The 19,627-nt window shown below is 37.1% G+C and overlaps 1 protein-coding gene across 1 annotated transcript; it reads left to right on the top strand.

Moving 5' to 3' along the window:
- Positions 1–311: 311 nt before the first annotated feature.
- PUB17 (plant U-box 17) lies at positions 312–2,869 on the top strand. Its single transcript, XM_086590511.1, has one exon. The coding sequence runs from the start codon at positions 553–555 to the stop codon at positions 2,701–2,703; it is 2,151 nt and encodes a 716-aa protein (XP_086446637.1). The 5' UTR covers positions 312–552; the 3' UTR covers positions 2,704–2,869.
- The last annotated feature ends 16,758 nt before the right edge of the window (positions 2,870–19,627 follow it).

The raw sequence follows: 19,627 nt of genomic DNA, 5'->3' as shown, positions 1-19,627 counted from the left end.
CGCATTTTAAATATAACTTGATTTTGATTGAGATTATAGTAATCCGAAATGGAGTACTGAAAGATACAAGAATTGATAATATAAAGTAGAAAGACTATAACAAAATTGAACTTGTTTAAAGAGGTTCTAGATGCTCAATTAATGAATACAAACTACTATCAAACGTATAATATATGATTTCACTATCTAAAATCTTAATCTTGAATAGAAAATTTCTCAAAACTTCAACATTTGGTAGATAAAAATGGGACTTAACTGGCAAAAAGGATAAAACAGGTATTTAAAAAATAGAAAACCAACTAGTTCGGGCAATGGCGAGTTAAAGTCATTTTCATGAAATGAAATTTCTAGAGAGAGAAAAAACAAACAAACACAGACACCTCCTCATTTCCCTAACGCGTTATCACAATCACTACTGCTTCTTCTTCAACTCTCAAGACAAACAAGTATAACAACACCTTCGATTTCTTCAAAGCCTAACCAGCTTAAAATTCCATAAAGATCATTTCTTTTGTTCTAATTGTTAAATTTTTGAAATTTAAGTTGTGATTCATGGCTTCTGCTGCAATAGTACTGTCGATAAGAAGAAGAAGACCACCGTCATTAGAAGCCTTTTTAGCTCCAGTTCATTTAACTGATATTACACTAGTGCAGACACTAGCTACAGTATCGTCGGAGTTGATTTCGTCGTTTTCGGACTATTCGTTTGCGTTTCAGAAGAGAAATTCGAGATCTTTGATTAGAAAAATCGAGATATTTGTAATTTTGTTTGAGTTTTTAAGTGATTGTGGGAAATTTAGACTGCCTAAATCAGCTTTGTTGTGTTGTAAAGAGATGTATTTACTTTTGTATCGGTCCAAGATGCTACTTGATTATTGCTCTCAGTCGAGCAAGTTATGGTTGCTGTTACAGAATTCTTCGATTTCGGGTCATTTTCATGATCTTAATCAGGAAATTTCTACACTTCTTGATGTTTTTCCATTGAGGGAGCTCGATTTAAGTCAAGATGTTCGCGAGCAGATTGAGCTTCTGAGGAAACAGTGTACAAGGACTAAGTTGTTTATTGACCAAAGGGATGAGACGTTGAGGGTTGGGCTGTTTTCGTTTCTTGATGAATTTGAGAAGGGACGGATACCTGATAGGGGGGAACTTCGGATTTTTTTTGTGGACAAGTTGGGGATTAGAGATGCTAGAATTTGTAGAAGCGAGATTGAGTTTCTCGAAGAACAGATTTATAATCATGAAGGAGATGTGGAACCAACGGCTTCAGTACTCAATGGATTTGTTGCTCTTACTAGATATTGTAGATTTTTGCTTTTCGGGATTAAGGAAGAAGAGGAAGAAATGGGAGTTGGCAATAGAAAGAAACTGAGGAAGGGTGTAATTTCTCAAGAGATTGGAGAGACCTTCCATACGATTCAAAAAGATTTTTGTTGTCCTATATCTTTGGACTTGATGCAAGACCCAGTGATTGTCTCTACAGGGCAGACCTATGATCGGTATTCAATATCCCGTTGGATGGAAGAAGGGCATTGCCGCTGCCCAAAAACAGGACAGATGCTTGATCACACACGGCTTGTTCCTAACCGAGCTCTTAGAAGCCTGATTATTCACTGGTGCACTTCTCATGGAATTCCCTTTGATGCGCTGGAGAACACAGATATGTCCATGGAAGTTGTTACTGGGGCTGCATCCACTAAGGCTGCAATTGAAGCAAACAGGGCCACGGCAGAACTTCTCATTCATCAGCTATCTAATGGGTCACAAGGGGCAAAGACTGTTGCCGCTAGAGAGCTCCGATTGCTGGCGAAGACGGGGAAGGAGAACCGTGCTTGTATTGCTGAAGCTGGAGCAATTCCTCTTCTTCATAAGCTACTTCCATCACCAAACCCGATTGCACAAGAAAATTCAGTGACTGCGATTCTCAATTTGTCAATTCATGACAAGAATAAGAGCCGGATTATGGAGGAAGCTGGATGTCTAGGGGCAATAGTTGAGGTCCTAAGATTCGGACTCACAACAGAAGCGAAAGAAAATGCTGCAGCAACTCTTTTTAGCCTTTCTGCTGTTCATGATTACAAGAAGAGAATTTCAGACGAGAAGGGAGCAGTTGAGGCTCTGGTAGAGCTCCTAAAGGAAGGGAGCCTAAGAGGAAAGAAGGACGCTGTGACGGCTTTATTTAACCTGTCAACTCATGTAGATAATTGCAGGAGAATGATGGAGTCAGGGGCTGTGACAGCGTTGGTTGGAGCATTGGGAACTGAAGGTGTAGCCGAGGAAGCTGCAGGAGCATTGGCTTTGCTGGTTAGGCAGCCAATAGGGGCTGAAGCAGTAGGAAAGGAGGAAATGGCGGTATCAGGATTGCTTGGGATGATGCGCCGGGGGACTCCAAAGGGAAAGGAAAATGCAGTTGCTGCACTGCTTGAGTTGTGTCGTAGTGGTGGTACTGCTACAACCCAGAGAGTTGTTAGGGCACCAGCATTGGCGAGCTTGCTACAAACGCTTTTATTTACAGGTACAAAGCGAGCTAGGCGGAAGGCAGCATCCCTTGCTAGAGTTTGTCAGAGGTGTGAGACAGCTGCCTTGCCTAATGGGGGCTGGGGTGTAGGATATGCTTTGACTGGAAACTCGACAACAAATCATGGTTCAAGCTTTGCTGGGGATGTGTCTTTGCCACTGTCCATATCGGTGCCTGTTTTGTAGTGGTAACATCTTTCCCTTTGTTGTATGTTACCCAGTTACTTTTTCTTTTACCATTTTTGCTGCTGGAACCCACACATTCTTTCATTGATATGTTAGGGACCCGATATGTTATTGTAAGAGAAGAACAAAAAATTAAATGAATACACCAAAGTCGTTTTAGCAAGAATAGTGTGTTAAGCACTTAAACAGTTAAACTATATACTTATTTTATTCTCTTTTTTATTTTTGAATATAGAATAGAAACAGTTGGATAATGTATATTGTACAGCAACTCGCGCCTTTGCAGACCTTTAAATATGGTTGGAATACATTAAGAAATATTGCTTCTCTAAAGGGATTACCCATTGGTTGCGTTTCTACTGTTTCGTTCTATCCTGACTAACCATGTTGATTGTAGTATTGTACTATATAAATGGATCACCTTGTGTGGATACTTCCCCGCAATGATGTTCTTAATCTTCTACCGCCCATGAAACTGATAAATCATCCAAAACACACCACACCAAAAACAGTAGATGCGTGGGACAATTGCTTTGTCACATTATGCACTATTTTTCTGCAATTCTTCAAGAGGAGCAGATCTCCTCCAGTCGCAGCCACCTAAAAGATGCACAATTCTAATTGTCCTGCAAGGCTTGGGTTAGCATTCCTCAAATAATTTTTGGTAGCTTTACTGAGGTAACCAGACAGAACTCCATTACTGATGGAAGTAAAAATTGAACTTATTTGAACCACCCTTTCCCCCTCTACAGCAGTCTCTCATGTATTAGTTTACCCAAGGTAGTCATCTTTTTTTCTTCTATGATTCTAGCATACAGATTCACCTTCCGCTTGTTGAAATCATTTCGATAAGCCTTCCTAGTTCCTACATCTTGATGGTTTTCATTATTTATTTATTTTGAACAGTGGTTTAAAGAGATCTTTACAAGGCTTCAGCTCGTGTAGCTTGAAAATAGCAGTGCTTGCATAGAATTCTTTGAGTAGTTTTAATAACGAAGAAAGAAGGGCTGTTATAGGAAAAAGAAAGATTTATTATGATTATTATTATTATTATTTTACAATTTCAATTTATACATGCATCCGCATCATCAATACAATAACAGACTAACAGCCCACAAACAATAACATAACCTAAAACAGTTGAGTTCACCCATCCCTATCGGCAGAAGCCTTTTTCTGTCTCGACAAAGGTCTCAGCATCCAGCGCCTACATATTAAGCAATAGGTGATTCAAGCAAGGCAGAATACGTAAATTATATATTTGTATTTTTATTTACTTCTTTGTTCCACTTGCAATGTTATGTAAGAAGTAATTTTAGCTAAAGATGATTACCTCATTCTCCAGCGCATTCATATTAAGCAATCAGCAATTCTGAACGAAATAAGCTAGAAACTATTAATCTGAAATCCAAAAAAAAGAACAATTTTTTGGCCATTTTTTACACAGTTTTCTCCAAATTTTGTTTTGTAGAAATAAGTGATCAAGCAAGGCAGAATACATCAATTATATATTCGTATTCTTATTATATTTTTGGTTCCATTTGCAAATGTTAAGTAAGATGTAGTTTTAGCTAAAGTCAGCTGATTGTAGGTTGAGAACTTGAGATAGAGAAAGATGATTACCTCTGGGAACATTGTATGGCTTCCAACTGTTGAAGCAAATGCGGTGCATCACGTTGTTGTCTTCCCATTCCAATTGTTTCCACCATTCGATTTCAGCAGTGACTGTTACTGAAGTACTATTGTCAGAGTTAATTCTGGTTGTACTAATAGGAATCCTGCACAGCTTGCGACACCCTTTAACCTGGACTCTTGTTAAACTTACCAAGTGCACATTGCGCGCAAACAATGCTCCTTAACGTCCGGAAGCTCCAGCAGGAACAATGTGTGCAATCGTTGAAGGGACCCTACCCCATTTACCTCACCTGAGAAAATCTCCTCCAAAGTCCAACCTAGCACAAAATTTGATTCCCAGAACTTCTAGGTTTTGCAAACATATACCAGAAGAGAAAACAGTAACAAGTTGTGGACAATACTCCAGGTGCAGAAGTTTGAGGTTGCCGAAGCTTCCATTTTCCAGCATACCACTTCTGGTGCACATGGTAGTTAATTTTGTGAGATTGGAGATCCATATCTTCTCAAGGCACCTTAGCAAGGGCTGGAATCCGGCCAGGTCATCAGCTCTTATTTCAAAGATCACTTGAATTGCACCACACCCCGCTTCCATTTCCAACGCTGCGCCATTCAGCTAGTGAAAAATGCATATGTGATGCGCTATATATCATCACCTGATTGATCCCAGTTCACCTGTTGAGGTAGCCACTTTATATTGTTCCAATTAACCTTACGAAGGTTCTTCACACCGAGTAGGTCCAAGTGCCTCAGAACATTAAGATCTGGATTACCTTCTAAAGGAAATGTACTTATTCCGGTACCAGAAAGGTCGAGCACCTCGAGATTTTTGTTTGAGCCCACGTCTATAGTTTCCAAGCTTGAACAACCTTGGAGGGAGACAGAGTTTACACTAATTGAATTCAAGTTTAAGACTCGTAGGTGCGACATATTATTAAATGATGATGAAAATTTATTGCTGTCCTTCAGGGATGAAAATCCTGAAAGGTTGAGCTCTTCGAGAGATGACGAGATACGTGTCAAAGAAGGATGCACTGTTGTAAGACCTGTACACCCCTCGAGGTTGGGCTTCTTCAGATTGACCAGACTGGACATTGACGTTGGTAAGAAGGCTAAACGAGGAACGGATGAGAGGTTGAGATCTTTCAGACTGAGCATGTGTACAAAAAATTTCTCTGGGATTTCATTCAAATTGGTTTTAGAAAGATCTAGCACTTGAAGTTTCTCAAGCGGTAGTAAAGTAGAGGGTAACGCCATTAGGTTGGGGCAACTACCGAGAAGGAGCAATTCGAGGTTGGCAAGGAATGATATTGATGATGGCAATGAGAATATTCTATCACATTCAGAAAGGTTACGGAGTCGAAGGCTTCTCAGACCCTCGAAGAAATTGGCCGACATATTTTAGAAAGATCTAACACCTCGAGCTTCTCTAGAGCTCTCAGGTAAGAATATATATTGGAATGGATGGATCGTGTGTCCAATGAGATCGCCTTCACATTTTAACTTTAGCAACTTGAGGCTTTTATCCAACCAAACAAACAATGGAGGAAGGAAGGGCTGGTGTGAATATAATGGATTCTTGATCGATGCTGAGAACTCGGGAATTATCCATGTGCTTGAAAAACAATTCTGGGAATCTCGCCTTGAATAATGTACTGTCAAATATAATAATTGTTGTAAGCTTGTTGCAGTGCGGAGGTGGAAGGTCTGGCTCGTTTGGATATATGCCCATCGTGAAGTAATTAAACTCTATCAATGAAACATTTTACCTGCTAAAACAAAATCTTCGCGTTGATCATTTTCATCGTCCTCCTCATCTTCGCAATCGTCACTCTTCTTAACTGCAAGTCCCAGTAGGTCAGCTATTTGCATTTGGAATTTCTTACGACTTAAATCTTCTTTAATCCTAGTAACTACCCATATAAGGACGTCAAAGAGCATGGATCTGGCTCCTCTCTTTACCGCACTCCTAGCTATCCTCTCTTTTCCAATGCTTTTCAATCCCGAAACTCTAATAGCTCGAACGTTGAAGATTAAGTTGCACGTTGTATTCGATCACAGGTAGGCATTCGTCAGGCACTCCTCTGAAAATTTCGAGGTCATTTACTTGATGAGCGTAAACTGCTGCCTCTTGAGTACCATCCATCAGTTCTTTCTCTTTTTCCCCAAACAAACTATAGTAAGCTTAGATTGCAAGAAGAATGTAAGAGACTAAAGATCGAAACCAGTATTTAGCATTATCAGAGCTAAGGACAAGAAGCAAGAAAAGCATGAATAATATGAGCTTGACGTTAACGGGGGATTAGGAGAAGGAAAAAATGGTATGCTTCATATTCTTTTCCTCTGAAGCAAATGAAAGAAACGACAGGAAAAAAAGAGATACCTTGTTTTCGTTTGTACAATTGTACACAACATAGAGTTATTTTCCCTACACCACACCCTGTATTCTTGAACGTTTATTTCATTTAAATAAAATCACTCATATTTCCAAAAAGCTGGGTGGAAAAAGAGCATGAGAATACGGGGTTTGAGTGTATGTGGGAAGAACACCAAATCAAATTCCTTAAGTGATCATTCAGAAAAGTTGTGATTCTTATAAATTGGGTTTGGCTTGCTTTATAATGTGATTTTGGAATTTCGATTAACTAGCATGTTGGTTGGAAGTATAGTGTAGAACCATGTTGTTGTTGCCATCCTTAAAAATTGTGCGCATCTTATTGCCACTGAATCATCACTGATATACTAGCTACGACATGCCCATTTTCAAAACCTTCTAAAACAATTGTATTTTTTGTTTTGCAAACCCGTTATATGAACTCCACTTTATATAAACTCCAAATGAACTCCACCTCCAAAAGTGGATTTATAATATAAATTGAGTACTTAATTAGGACCATGCATTATGGTTGTCATTTAATTTTGAGTCTGGATTCAGAGAGCAGGGTTGTAATCTCCTTAGATCTTCTCTCCTTAGATCTTCTTTTGGATTCAGATTATTTAACATGTGATTAACACCGTTTTCTCTATTTGTTAGCGATATATAAGCTGTCAAATCTTTAGGTAACTAAACCTAAATAAATCGAAACAAATCCTAAATAGAGATTTTCGTTCTGTTTATCTGGTTTCCGTGTTAAATCAGCCGCTAAAAGTCCAAAACTCACCTTCTTCCAATCTTCCCTCTCTCTCTCTCTCTTTTTTTTTTACCTATTTTCTCCAATTTCTCTTTCAATCTTTGTGCTTGCTGATTTGTGCTTTCTGAGATGATAAGTCATCTTGAGATGCTTTGGATGCCTGCGTAGCATCTGGTTCGCATGACTCTTCTTTCCCTCTTGCATTAATTTCTACCCTCTATTCTCATATTTCCTTACTACTGAACAATCCTCACAGTTTGAAGAAGGCCCAAGATGAAATTGACACCAACTTCGGAAAATATAGAGAAGTGGGGAATCAGACATAGACAAACTTGTATACCTCCGTGCAATTATAAAGGAACACCGTCCGGGGTGTTTGTGTTTTGCTACTTATCACTTATAAGTGATTGCTATTTATTATAAGTTATAAGTTTTTGTAAGTCAAGTTTTTTAAGCTTATAAATTTATATAAGTAGCAAAAATATACCGTAAAAAGAGTTTACCACTTATAACAGTTATAAGTAGCTGAAAAACAAACATCCAAAAAGCTACTACTTCCCATGCCCTTGTGATTTCCATCCAGAGAGTCCTAACCACCTTAGCAAATGTGGAAAAGCTACCACTTCCCATGCCCTTGTGATTTCCATCCAGAGAGTCCTAACCACCTGAGCAAATGTGGATATTAGAGGTCAATATTTCGAGTTCATTCCTTTTGGATCCGGTAGACGATCGATTGTGCCTAGGAAGCTCGTTAGGGCTTCAAGCCAAGTGCTGCTACAAAGCTTTGTTTTTAAAACTCCATTAGATGCTTCTGTGGACATGACTGAAAGTGGAAGGACTAACAAACCTCAAAAGACTCTTTAATTTTTCATGACAAGCTCAACACACACACATATATATATATATATATTGATTCTTATAAAATGGGTTTGGCTTGCTTTATAATGTGATTTTGGAATTTCGATTAATTAGCTTGTTGGTTGGAAGTATAGTGTAGAACCATGTTGTTGTTGCCATCCTTAAAAATTGTGCGCATCTTATTGCCACTAAATCATCACTGATATACTAGCTACGACATTCCCATTTTCAAAACCTTCAAAAACAATTATATTTTTTGTTTTGCGAACCTGTTATATGTGTTAGTAATATACAATTTAATTGTATTTACTCTTTACTAATTACTAAACCATACAAATCTTTTGTCTTGTAAGTCTTGTACTTCTTAGTTAAATCCGAGCCTAATGTAGATATACTATGTCCTTAAGACAGATTTCCCCCTCACGGTGTTTGAAGGTTGATGAGAAACTGTCTCCTAAGATAGAACGAATTTCCTTCTATAGAAAGGTAGCACTTCAATTCTATAGAGTCAACTAACACAACATAGTATTTGACTAAGAACAGGGGGAAAAGAAAAATATTAGAACTCTGTGTGATCTGGTGTGTCTTTCTTTCCAAATTCATCCACTATTTATAGGTGAGTGATGTCTCTTCGAAACAACACAGTGACTCTTGGGAAAAAGTAAGCAACTTTTTGAAAAGTCACATGTTTCGAAATGACACACCATTTTGGCATAAAACACTGTTTCAAACCAGTGCATATTTCGAAAGGTCACACCTTTTCGCATGATGCACTGTTTCGAACCAGTGCACATTGCGAAAGGTCGTACCTTTTCGGCATAATGCACTGTTTCGAACCAGTGCACTATTTTGAAAAGGTTTTTCTCACTTTACGTACTGTTTCAAGAGAAACCCATTTCATCTCAAGTGGGGTAACTTGGGAGACAAATTACTCATTCATATCTCAATGGATTTGTGCAAAGCAAATCCATTTTTCTAACAATCTCCCACATGAATGAAAATTTGGCTTCTTCTATTATAAACATTGGATTTCTGTTCTTTTACAAATGAAAAGATACCGCATCATGTTAAGTAGCATGGGTAGCCTTGAACTTGCCTTAGTGAAAGATGATCGGATTTAATTGGACGATCAATAGACTTCAATTAATGTCTTTGAACTGTTAGCCGTTTGTATAAACCTAGACAATCATCTTCACGCAGTACTTTCTTGAATACTGTTGGTTCTCACGTTTGTGTTCATTTTGGCCTTGAACACTTCTTAGTTTCAGAGAGTGCTTTTGAGACATTTGCCTTAAAATTCTCATAGAAGCGGCCCACTCACATAGGTGATTTTTGTAAAGAATATCCTGCAATACTCCACTTGGATAACACAACTTTCCAAGATATAGTAAATCATTAAAAACTTGACTTATCCTGGGTCTCGCGGTAGATATGCACTGTTTTATATAGGAATAGGTTATAGTATATTATTTACTCTCCAGTGTTGATTGAATCACATACATAATTCAGTTGACCCTTTGAACCTAGATCTTGGGATCTCCAGTCAACTAGGTTGGTTTTTCCATTATGAGGACTCTTGGTTGATTATCTTAAAGGCTTTAAGCCCATTTCCCTTGATAATCTTTCCACTTGTTCTCTTGTTAAACCTTTTGTAAGCCGATCCACAATGTTATCTTTTGACCTTACATAGTCGATTGAGATAACTCCATTTGAGAGCAATTGTCCAACGGTGTTATGTCGATGACTTATGTGTCGAGACTTCCCGTTATACATGCTACTCTGTGCTCTACCAATAGCAGATTGACTATCACAGTATATACACACTACTGGCATAGGTTTAGCCCAGTTTGGAATATCCTCTAAGAAATTTCGAAGCCACTCTACTTCTTCTCCAGCCTTGTCCAATGCTATGAATTCTGATTATATAGTGGACCTCGCTATGCACGTTTGTTTTGAGGATTTTCAAGAAACAGCTGCACCTCCAAGTATAAAGACATATCCACTTGTGGACTTTGAGTCTTTAATGTCTGATATCCAATTAGCATCGCAGTACCCTTATGGAATGGCTGGATATCTTGTATAGTGCAGACCAAAATTCTGAGTATACTTTAAGTATCCCAAAACTCGAAGTATGGCAGTCCAATGATCTTTGCCAGGATTACTCGTATCTCAACTTAGCTTGCTCACAGAGTATGTTATGTCAGGCATTGTACAATTTATGACATACATCAAACTGCCAAGTATACGAGAGTATTCTAGTTGAGATATGCTATCTCCAGTATTTTTGGCTAAATAAAGATTTACGTCAACTGATGACCTTTTTGGCGTGATGTTATATTTCTTGAACTTTTCAAGAATCGTCTCAATGTAATGAGATTGTGATAGAATAAGTCCATCCTCCGTCCTAGAGATCTTAATTCCTAGGATAATATCAGCGACACCTAAATCTTTCATGTCAAACTTACTAGACAACATTTGTTTGGTAGATTTTATGACATCTATATTACTACCCAAAAGTAGCATATCGTCTACATAGAGACAAACAATGACACATCCTTTTTGAGTGATTTTGACATAGACACACTTGTCACACTCGTTTATTTTGAAACCGTTTGACAACATTGCATTGTCAAATTTCTCATGACATTGCTTAGGTGCTTGCTTTAATCCATATAAGGATTTAACAAGCTTGCAAACTTTCCTTTCTTGTCCAGGAGCAATAAACCCTTCGGGTTGTCCCGTGTATATTTCTTCATCTAACTCACCATTCAAGAATGCCGTCTTTACATCCATTTGATGTATCTCAAATCAATGTATTGATGCTATTGTTATTAGCATCCTTTTGGAAGTCATTCTTGTAACTAGAGAGTATGTGTCAAAATAATTCAATCCTTCCTTTTGTCTAAAGCCTTTGACCGCAAGTCTACCTTTATACTTGTCGATTGATCTATCAATCTTAAATTTCATTGTGAATATCCACTTATATCCCAAAATCTTGGAACCTGGTGGTAAATCCACCAATTCCCATGTATGATTTTGCATTATGGATTCAATCTCGCTATTTATTGCTTCTTTCCAATAAGTAGCTTTTGGAGATGACATTGCCTCCTTGAACGTTTGAGGATTATTTTCCAACAAGTATGTTAGAAAATCAGGTCCAAAAGACGTTGACATCCTTGACCTTTTGCTACGTCTAGGTTCCTCCTCAATTTAGCTTTGTGTAGGATGGTTACTAGTTGTAGCATCTAAAGTTCTCTTTGTTGAACTTGGCTCTATACACATGTTATACGGAAACGTATTTTCAAACAATGAAGCATTCCTTGACTCAATAATCGTATTAACATGTATATCTTATATATCTTATTTATGAACCAGAAAATAATATGCATCCTTCATTGTTTACATATCCAATGAATACACAATCAATAGTCTTGGGGTCCTATTTTCACCTTCTTAGGTTTAGGGACTTCCACTTTAACAAGACACCCCCACACTTTTAAGAATTTGTAGAAAGTCTGATGACCTTTCCACAATTCATATGGTGTTTTAAGCGTCTTTTTGTTAGGAATCTTGTTGAAAATGTAATTAGCGGAAAGCAAAGTGTCCCCCCACAAATTCTGGGGTAAACCAGAACTTAACAACATAACATTCATTATCTCTTTTAGAGTTCGGTTTTTGCGTTCCGCAATACCGTTTGATTGAGGTGAATAAGGAGCCGTAGTTTGATGAATAATTCTATGTTCAGAACAGAAACTTTCAGAAGGTGATTCATATTCACCCCCTCTATCATTTCTTATAGCCTTAATCTTTTTGCTTAGTTGATTTTCAACTTCATTTTTATAGTGTTTGAACACTTTAATTGCCTCATCTTTACTTCTCAACAAGTAAATATAACTATATCTAGTGCTATCGTCAATAAAAGTAATGAAATACTTTTTACCACCTCTAGCTTGCACATACTTAAGATCACATATATCTGTGTGTATTAAGTCTAGAGGTTCAATACTTCTTTCAATGGAATGAAAGGATGATCTGGTCAACTTGGATTCTACACAAGTTTCACATTTATGGTGTGGGTCTATTTTTATCTTTGGTATATAGTCCAAATTAATTAATCTACGCAAAGTATCATAATTAACATGTCCTAATCTACCATGCCATACATGTAAAGACTCAATCAAGTAAACAGAAGATTCAACTTTATTGGCGCTTTTTGGCGCAATAGTAAAACAAGACATCCTAAAGAGCCCATCCTGAAGATAGCCCTTGCCCACGAATACATCATTCTTAGTTAGTACAAATTTATCAGAAACAAAGACTAACTTAAAGCCATTCTTGCTCAGCAGCGACCCAGAAACCAAGTTCTTGCGAATGTCAGGCACATAGAGCACCTCATTCAGAGTTAGTTCCTTCCCAAAAGTCAACCTCATCACCACCTTTCCTTTGCTTTCAACCTTGGACGTAGAATAGTTTCCCATAAAGAGTTGTTCTTCCTTTTCCATAGCATGATAAGTAGTGAACATCGACTTGTTGGAGCATATGTGGCGAGTAGCACTAGTATCCACCCACCATTCTCTTTCATTTCCAATCACGAGACATTCAGAAACCACAGCAGATAGGTTCATGTCATTAACATTGTCAGAAAGCGTGTCCATTGTCACATTTGCTTTAGTTTTTTGCTTCTTGTACTTCTTTGGCTTGCGACATTCACTTGCCTTATGTCCAGCCTTTCCACAGTTGTAGCACTTGCCCTTGAACTTAGTAGGCGTATTACTTTCTTTGCCTTGAGCTTTATCTTGGTGCTTCCTCTTTCCCTTAGCACTTGCTCTTTCCACAACATTGGCCTTTGCCACCATGGGATCCTTGCCCTTCTTCTCAGATAGACGGTTATCTTCCTCTATCCTTAGACGGACAATAAGTTCTTCAAGATTCATATCTTTGCGTTTATGCTTAAGATAGTTCTTAAAATCCTTCCAAGATGGTGGTAATTTCTCAATTATATCAGCCACTTGGAAAGATTCTCCTAGGGTCATTCCTTCAGCAATGACATCATGGAGGATTACTTGAAGTTCTTGGACTTGGCTTATGACAGTCTTACTATCCGTCATTTTGAAATCAAGAAATCTGCCAACTATGAATTTCTTCATGCCAGCATCTTTGATCACTCTTGTATTTCTTGTCCAACGAATCCCAAAGTTCCTTAGCAGTCTTGAACACACTATACACATTGTGTAATGAGTCAGCCAACCCACTAAGTACATAATTTCTATACAAGAAACTAGTATGAAACCAAGCATCCTTGGCCAAAACCTTCTCCTTGTCGGTTTCATCAGGGCTTACATTAGGAGCCTTATCCCACAGAACCTTGCCAAGTTAAGGGTGGTCAGATAGAAGAGCATCTTCTGTTGCCAATGCTTGAAATTAGTTTCATTGAACTTTTCAGGCTTCTCCCCATGAAGAACAGAATGGGGAACAACAGTAGGAAAAGTAACAGCAGGAGTAACTGGTGGTGTTGCCATATTATGAAATACAACTACACTTTGTTATTCTTTTAAACCAAAAAAGAAAAGAAAACATAAACAAATTCTATTCGATAAAGAAGAAGAAGAAAAAGAAATCTGTCTTAAGTTGTTAGGAATATACAACTTAATTGTACTTACTCTTTTCCAATTACCAAACCATACAAACCTTTTGTCTTGTAAGTCTTGTACTTCTTAGTTAAGTCTGAGCTTAGTGTAGATACACTATGTCCTTAAGACAGATTTTCCCCCTCACGGTGCTTGAAGGTTGATGGGAAACTGTCTCCTAAGATAGAATGAATTTCCTTTTATAGAAAGCTAGTACTTCAATTCTATAAAATCAATTAACACAACATAATATTTGACTAAGAACAAGGAGAGAAGAGAAAGATCAGAACTCTGTGTGATCTGGTGTGTCTTTCTCTCAAAATTCATCCACTATTTATAGGTGAGTGGTGCCTCTTCGAAACAACACAGTGACTCTTAGAAAAAAGTAAGCAACTTTTTGAAAAGTCATATGCTTCGAAAGGACACACCATTTCAACATAAAGCACTGTTTCGAAATGTCACACCTTTTCGACATGATGCACTGTTTCGAACTAGTGCACATTTCGAAAAGTCGCACCTTTTCGGTATAATGCACTGTTTAGAACCAGTGCACCATTTCGAAAATATTTTTCTCACTTTACGTACTGTTTCAAGATAAACCCATTTAATCTCAAATGGGGTAACTTGGGAGACAAATTACTCATTCATATCTCAATGGATATCTCAATGGATTTGTGCAAAGCAAATCCATTTTTCTAACAATATGAACTCCTCCTTATATAAACTCCAAATGAACTCCACCACCAAAAGTGGATTTATAAGAAGAATTGAGTACTGATTTTTGGTAAAGATATTTTTCTCGTAATGGATAATCTCCGTACAAAAAATAAGCCCAAACAAAAACAAAAAGTTTAACCTTGTCAAAAGTTGTTTTGAAATTTGAAAAATCTTGACCGTTACATCTTCAAATGTGCTGATTTTTTCTAAAGATGATCTATATTGTGGAAGAACATCTCTACTAAAAAATCAGCTTCTAATTCATTGTTTTTCATAGTAGAGTTTTTAGAGTTCGTATAAGTAGAGTTTATAAAACGGGCAAGTTTTGCGTATATTTGTAAGTGCACTAATTCGCATTGACTTCTATGTGCCGTAGTTTTTGTGTTTATCCAAATGTCTCGTTAGACTAGCACCCATATCATCTGTACCAGCATGTCTCTAAAGGTTGATATTGATGATTGATCACTGCAAGGCCCAAAATATCGAATTCGATAAATATTTCGGTGTACCCAAAAACCGATATATATTGGATATATCGGAAATATCGGAGATATCTTTTTTTTGTTGACCAATCAAAATTTTGTTTTGTATATCGATATATCAGAAATATCGCCAATTATATCAGAAATATCGTCGATTATGTCGGAAATATCGTCAATATATCAGTAAAAATCAACAATATTTGGTCAAAGTCAACAATATCGATTGAAGTCAACAATTTATATCGGATATATCGTATATATCGGTCGATATATATATCGTTATATCGGAAATTATAATATATATCGGGAAAAAAAGGGTTTAATATTCGGTGGATATATATCAGATATATCGATGTCGGTGTACCAAAAAAACAATATATATCGGTGATATATCGGATATATTGGCGATATTTTGGGCCTTAGTATGTAGAAACTGCTTGATTTGACAATATATATACCAATAATACCATGAGAGTTGATTTCTTGTAGTCATGAATTATTTCTTGCTTTTAAGATCATGGACGTGTACATATATTGTTCAGTCATTTTTTCCTCTAAGATGAATATTTTGTTTTAAATTAAATTATACAAAAATAAAGGGTGATTTAGCCTTTAGGCTCAATTATAATTAGATAATTTCCAAAATTAACGGTTGACTTCGTTGACCGTGAGTTAACCGTTGGTACTGAGTTTGTTAAATTCACATTTATTTCGAAATGGCTAGAATATCCTTGCCACATGTGAAACACATAATTTTGAAAAATGATGTAAAATCTTAAATTTGATCCAAGTATCCAACGGACAGATTTTACACCATCTGAAAAAACGAACTCTAGTATTCTTCTTCTTCATTAAGTTTTTCAATGGCTTCCACCACCTGTCCACCCCACCAACAACTTACCAACTAAAATAGAGGGGAAAAAAAACTCAAAATCATTTCAACCCATTACTCTATATTTGTAGTGACGTCGGCTGATATAAACATGATGTATTCAATGTATTCAAGAACAAGACAACTGAAAAAGTGGAAAATTTGAAAAACTCAGACTACTAAATCGACGAAACACCCAAAAGACGTAGTTAGATAGAAATATTAATGACTTGCAAAGGTAGGTTCTATTTTCTTACATTATAATATACAATATGGGTTTTACAACGATACATGGGTGGCAAAAGAAGAAACATAGATTTGATATTATATTGGGGTAGAAAGAAACAAGTTGTAGTCGATAAATATGTTGTTAAATTGGAGTATTGAACATCAAAATTTCAACAAGTTTTAGAGTTCATTCATCCAGAATTTCAGAAGCAGTAGTGGTTTTTTAGACTATTATTTGTATTGAAATTATGCTTTGGTTGTCGATAATCTCTATATAATGAGATTGATTCTTTCAAGAGTAAGAAATAGTAAGAGAAAGAGAATGATAGCAGAGATAAATTGAAAAAGAAGAATAGGTCGGAAGGTGGTGTTATTGGATTATTGGTTGACCGGTGAGTGGTGGTGGCTCAGTTGCTCGAGTGGTGGGAACTCAAAACTTTAACAAATGAGATTGGTAGTGAGAGATTATGTAGAAATAAACGGTCGGGATATAAAATCGTGCTGGCCATTGATCTCAAAATAATATTGATCTCTGCCCGTTCATTTGAATCAAGTGCAGTACATGTGTAGAAGTAAATTAGCCATTTTAGAAAATGTGGACGGATCACCATCAATTTTGGCCCAGTATCTAACAAACGATCAATTGGTAACCAAACGAAAATTATTCAATTATAATTGGCCCAAAAGCTAAATAACCCAAAAATAAAAGACAAACAAACTACAAAATTGCGCCCCTTTTTTATGAACAACGAATCCAATTCTCAGAAATACACATTCGATAAAACCAGCAGTGCGTGTGAGTTACCGTGTACAATCATCAAGGAATTAGTCTTGCAATCTGTACTAGTGGAACCAGGGGCGGACCTACATCAGGGTTAACAGAGTAACAGGGGCTATGGCCACTAAGCCACCCCTAAAAAAAAACGATATATACTACTAATTAATTTCTTTCTTTAACAACACGCTAATTAATTGCTTTGAAATGTCAATCACGACATACCAGTATTGAATTACCAAACGCTAATTAATTGCTTTGAAATGTCAATCATGACTTCATGAGTGATGACATAGTGCTAATATATCATGACAAAATGGTTTTATTGTTCTTCAGCCATTTCTTATTTCTTCTGCTCAAGTCTGGAACAGTGGAACTACACTTGAACTGCAATTTAAACTTATCAAATAAGAGGAGTTCATGACCAAGTTCTAGTCGTCCTTATTCTAACAACCTTTCGTTGTTATTCAACCAACGCCCAAACTTTAACCCTTCTTCCGGTTAACAATCGGTCCAGCCCCCCACCTATATCTGCTGTGATTGCCAATCCGTCCAACAACCCCCCACCTCCCAATCTGTCCAACGCCCCACCTCCCATGGTTCAAGTACCCCAGACTGAATTATCTCCTTCTGCAAATCCTTCGCCAAATGCGATGCCTCGACCCAGAGCAAATTCGACCACAGTTATATTGGTGTTAAGCCTGGGAGCTTTCTTAGGTCTATTTTTTATGATAACCATTTCAGTTCTTCTAAGGAGCAGAAAAGTTGTTCACGTCAACAGTGACGAAGAGGACTATCTAGATCATGTACCAGGGATGCCTAAAAGATTTACTTACGAAGAGTTGAGAGCTGCAACGGAGAATTTTGTTACAAAGCTTGGGCAAGGAGGATTTGGGTCGGTGTTCGAGGGAACTCTGATAGATGGCACTAAAGTTGCGGTAAAATGTATTGATGGTGTAGGCCAAGTGAAGAAGTCATTCTTAGCCGAAGTGCAGACAATAGGCGGTATTCGTTAGATTGGTGGGATTGTGCCCTGATAAATCTCACACGCTTTTAGTGTATGAGTACATGTTGAATGGGTCCTTGGAGAAATGGATCTTCAATAAATATTGTGAGCATTCACTATGTTGGCAAACAAGGCGACATATCATACTCGGTGATGGAAGATTGTCCACTTAGACATTAAACCACAAAATATCCTCTTAGATAAAAGCTTCAATGCGAAGGTTTCTGATTTCGGGTTGTCTAAGCTGATAGACAAAGACCAAAGCCAAGTTATGACCACCAGGGCCGTCCCTGAGTTTTCAATGGCCATGTGCAAACGGCGAAATGTAGTCCTCTTTCAGTCTTCCATCAATACAAATTGGATCATCGAAATATTTCCCTTATCACATTTTTAGCTGCAAAATCATCAATGAAGCTTTCAAAGTTAATTTTATTTAAAAATTCATTTTCAATAGATATTAACGCTAGTCCATTTAGACTTTCTTGTGACATAGTCGATCTAAGGTATGATTTCAATAATTTTAATTTTAAAAAACTTCTTTCTGCATACACAACAGTAATGGGAACAATCAACAAAATTCTATAAGTTATGAATGCATTAGGAAAACAATCATGTCGTTTCAAGAAATCAAGTTAGGTGAATAATATTAGAGTAGATTACTTTGGAATTAAATTGAGTTATTGAAATAATATTTAAGAAAAGGAAAAATTGATTTTAATCTCTAACTTACTTGAAAAATAATCAAAATTTAGGTGAATAAGTAATTGAGATTGATCGAAGTGAAAATTAATACGGATCCACAATTGTAAAGAAAGAAATTATTGAGAATGAGAGGATACTAGATGGTTATAAGGTGAATGAGGGTTTTTTTTTTTTTACTAATTCTTTTTGTATTTGAGTAATTGAGGACAACTCAAGCAAATAATTGGAGTGATTTTCCAAAAGAAAACGTTATTAATTAGGAAGAGAGAGATCTAGTCATTGAGAAGATCTCCTCATCTATTATATCTATTGTTATTTTTTTTATTAACATAATTAATAAGGAAAGAGAATATGAGAGAATCGACTGTTTACTGTGAAATTTTTGGTTTTTTGGGTTTTTCATCGGTTTGGACTTTTGATTTGCGAAATAAGCTTTTTCCATTAAAATTATTTTTTTGGGCCTTATATATTGGGGGCCCTGTGCGGTCGCCCACATGGCACCTGCCCAGGGCCGGGCCTGATGACCACAATGAGAGGAACCCCGGGGTATTTGGCTCCTGAATGGTGGTTGTATTCCGTCGTCACAGAAAAAATTGATGTATATAGCTTTGGGGATGTAGCACTGGAGATTGTGTGTGGAAGGAAGAATCTAGACTCCTCCCAGCCTGAAGAGAGCAAGCATTTACTTAGTGTTTTGAAAACAAAAGCAGAAGAAGGCCTACTACATGACATTGTTGACAAACACAGTGAAGACATGTTGTTACATATAAATGAAGAAGTGGAAATGATTGGCCTTCCACGTCAGTTGTCGTGAAGGTTTTGGAGGGCTTAATGGTTGTTGAATCGAACCTGGATTATGGTTGCATAGCTACAACATTCGTAGCAACGATTCAGA

Source organism: Coptis chinensis, chromosome 2, assembly GCF_015680905.1.
Source record: "Coptis chinensis isolate HL-2020 chromosome 2, ASM1568090v1, whole genome shotgun sequence".
In the NCBI taxonomy this organism is placed as follows: Eukaryota; Viridiplantae; Streptophyta; class Magnoliopsida; order Ranunculales; family Ranunculaceae; genus Coptis; species Coptis chinensis.
The sequence above is the reverse complement of the archived record's forward strand: the minus strand, read 5'-3'. Positions and strand labels throughout refer to the sequence as shown.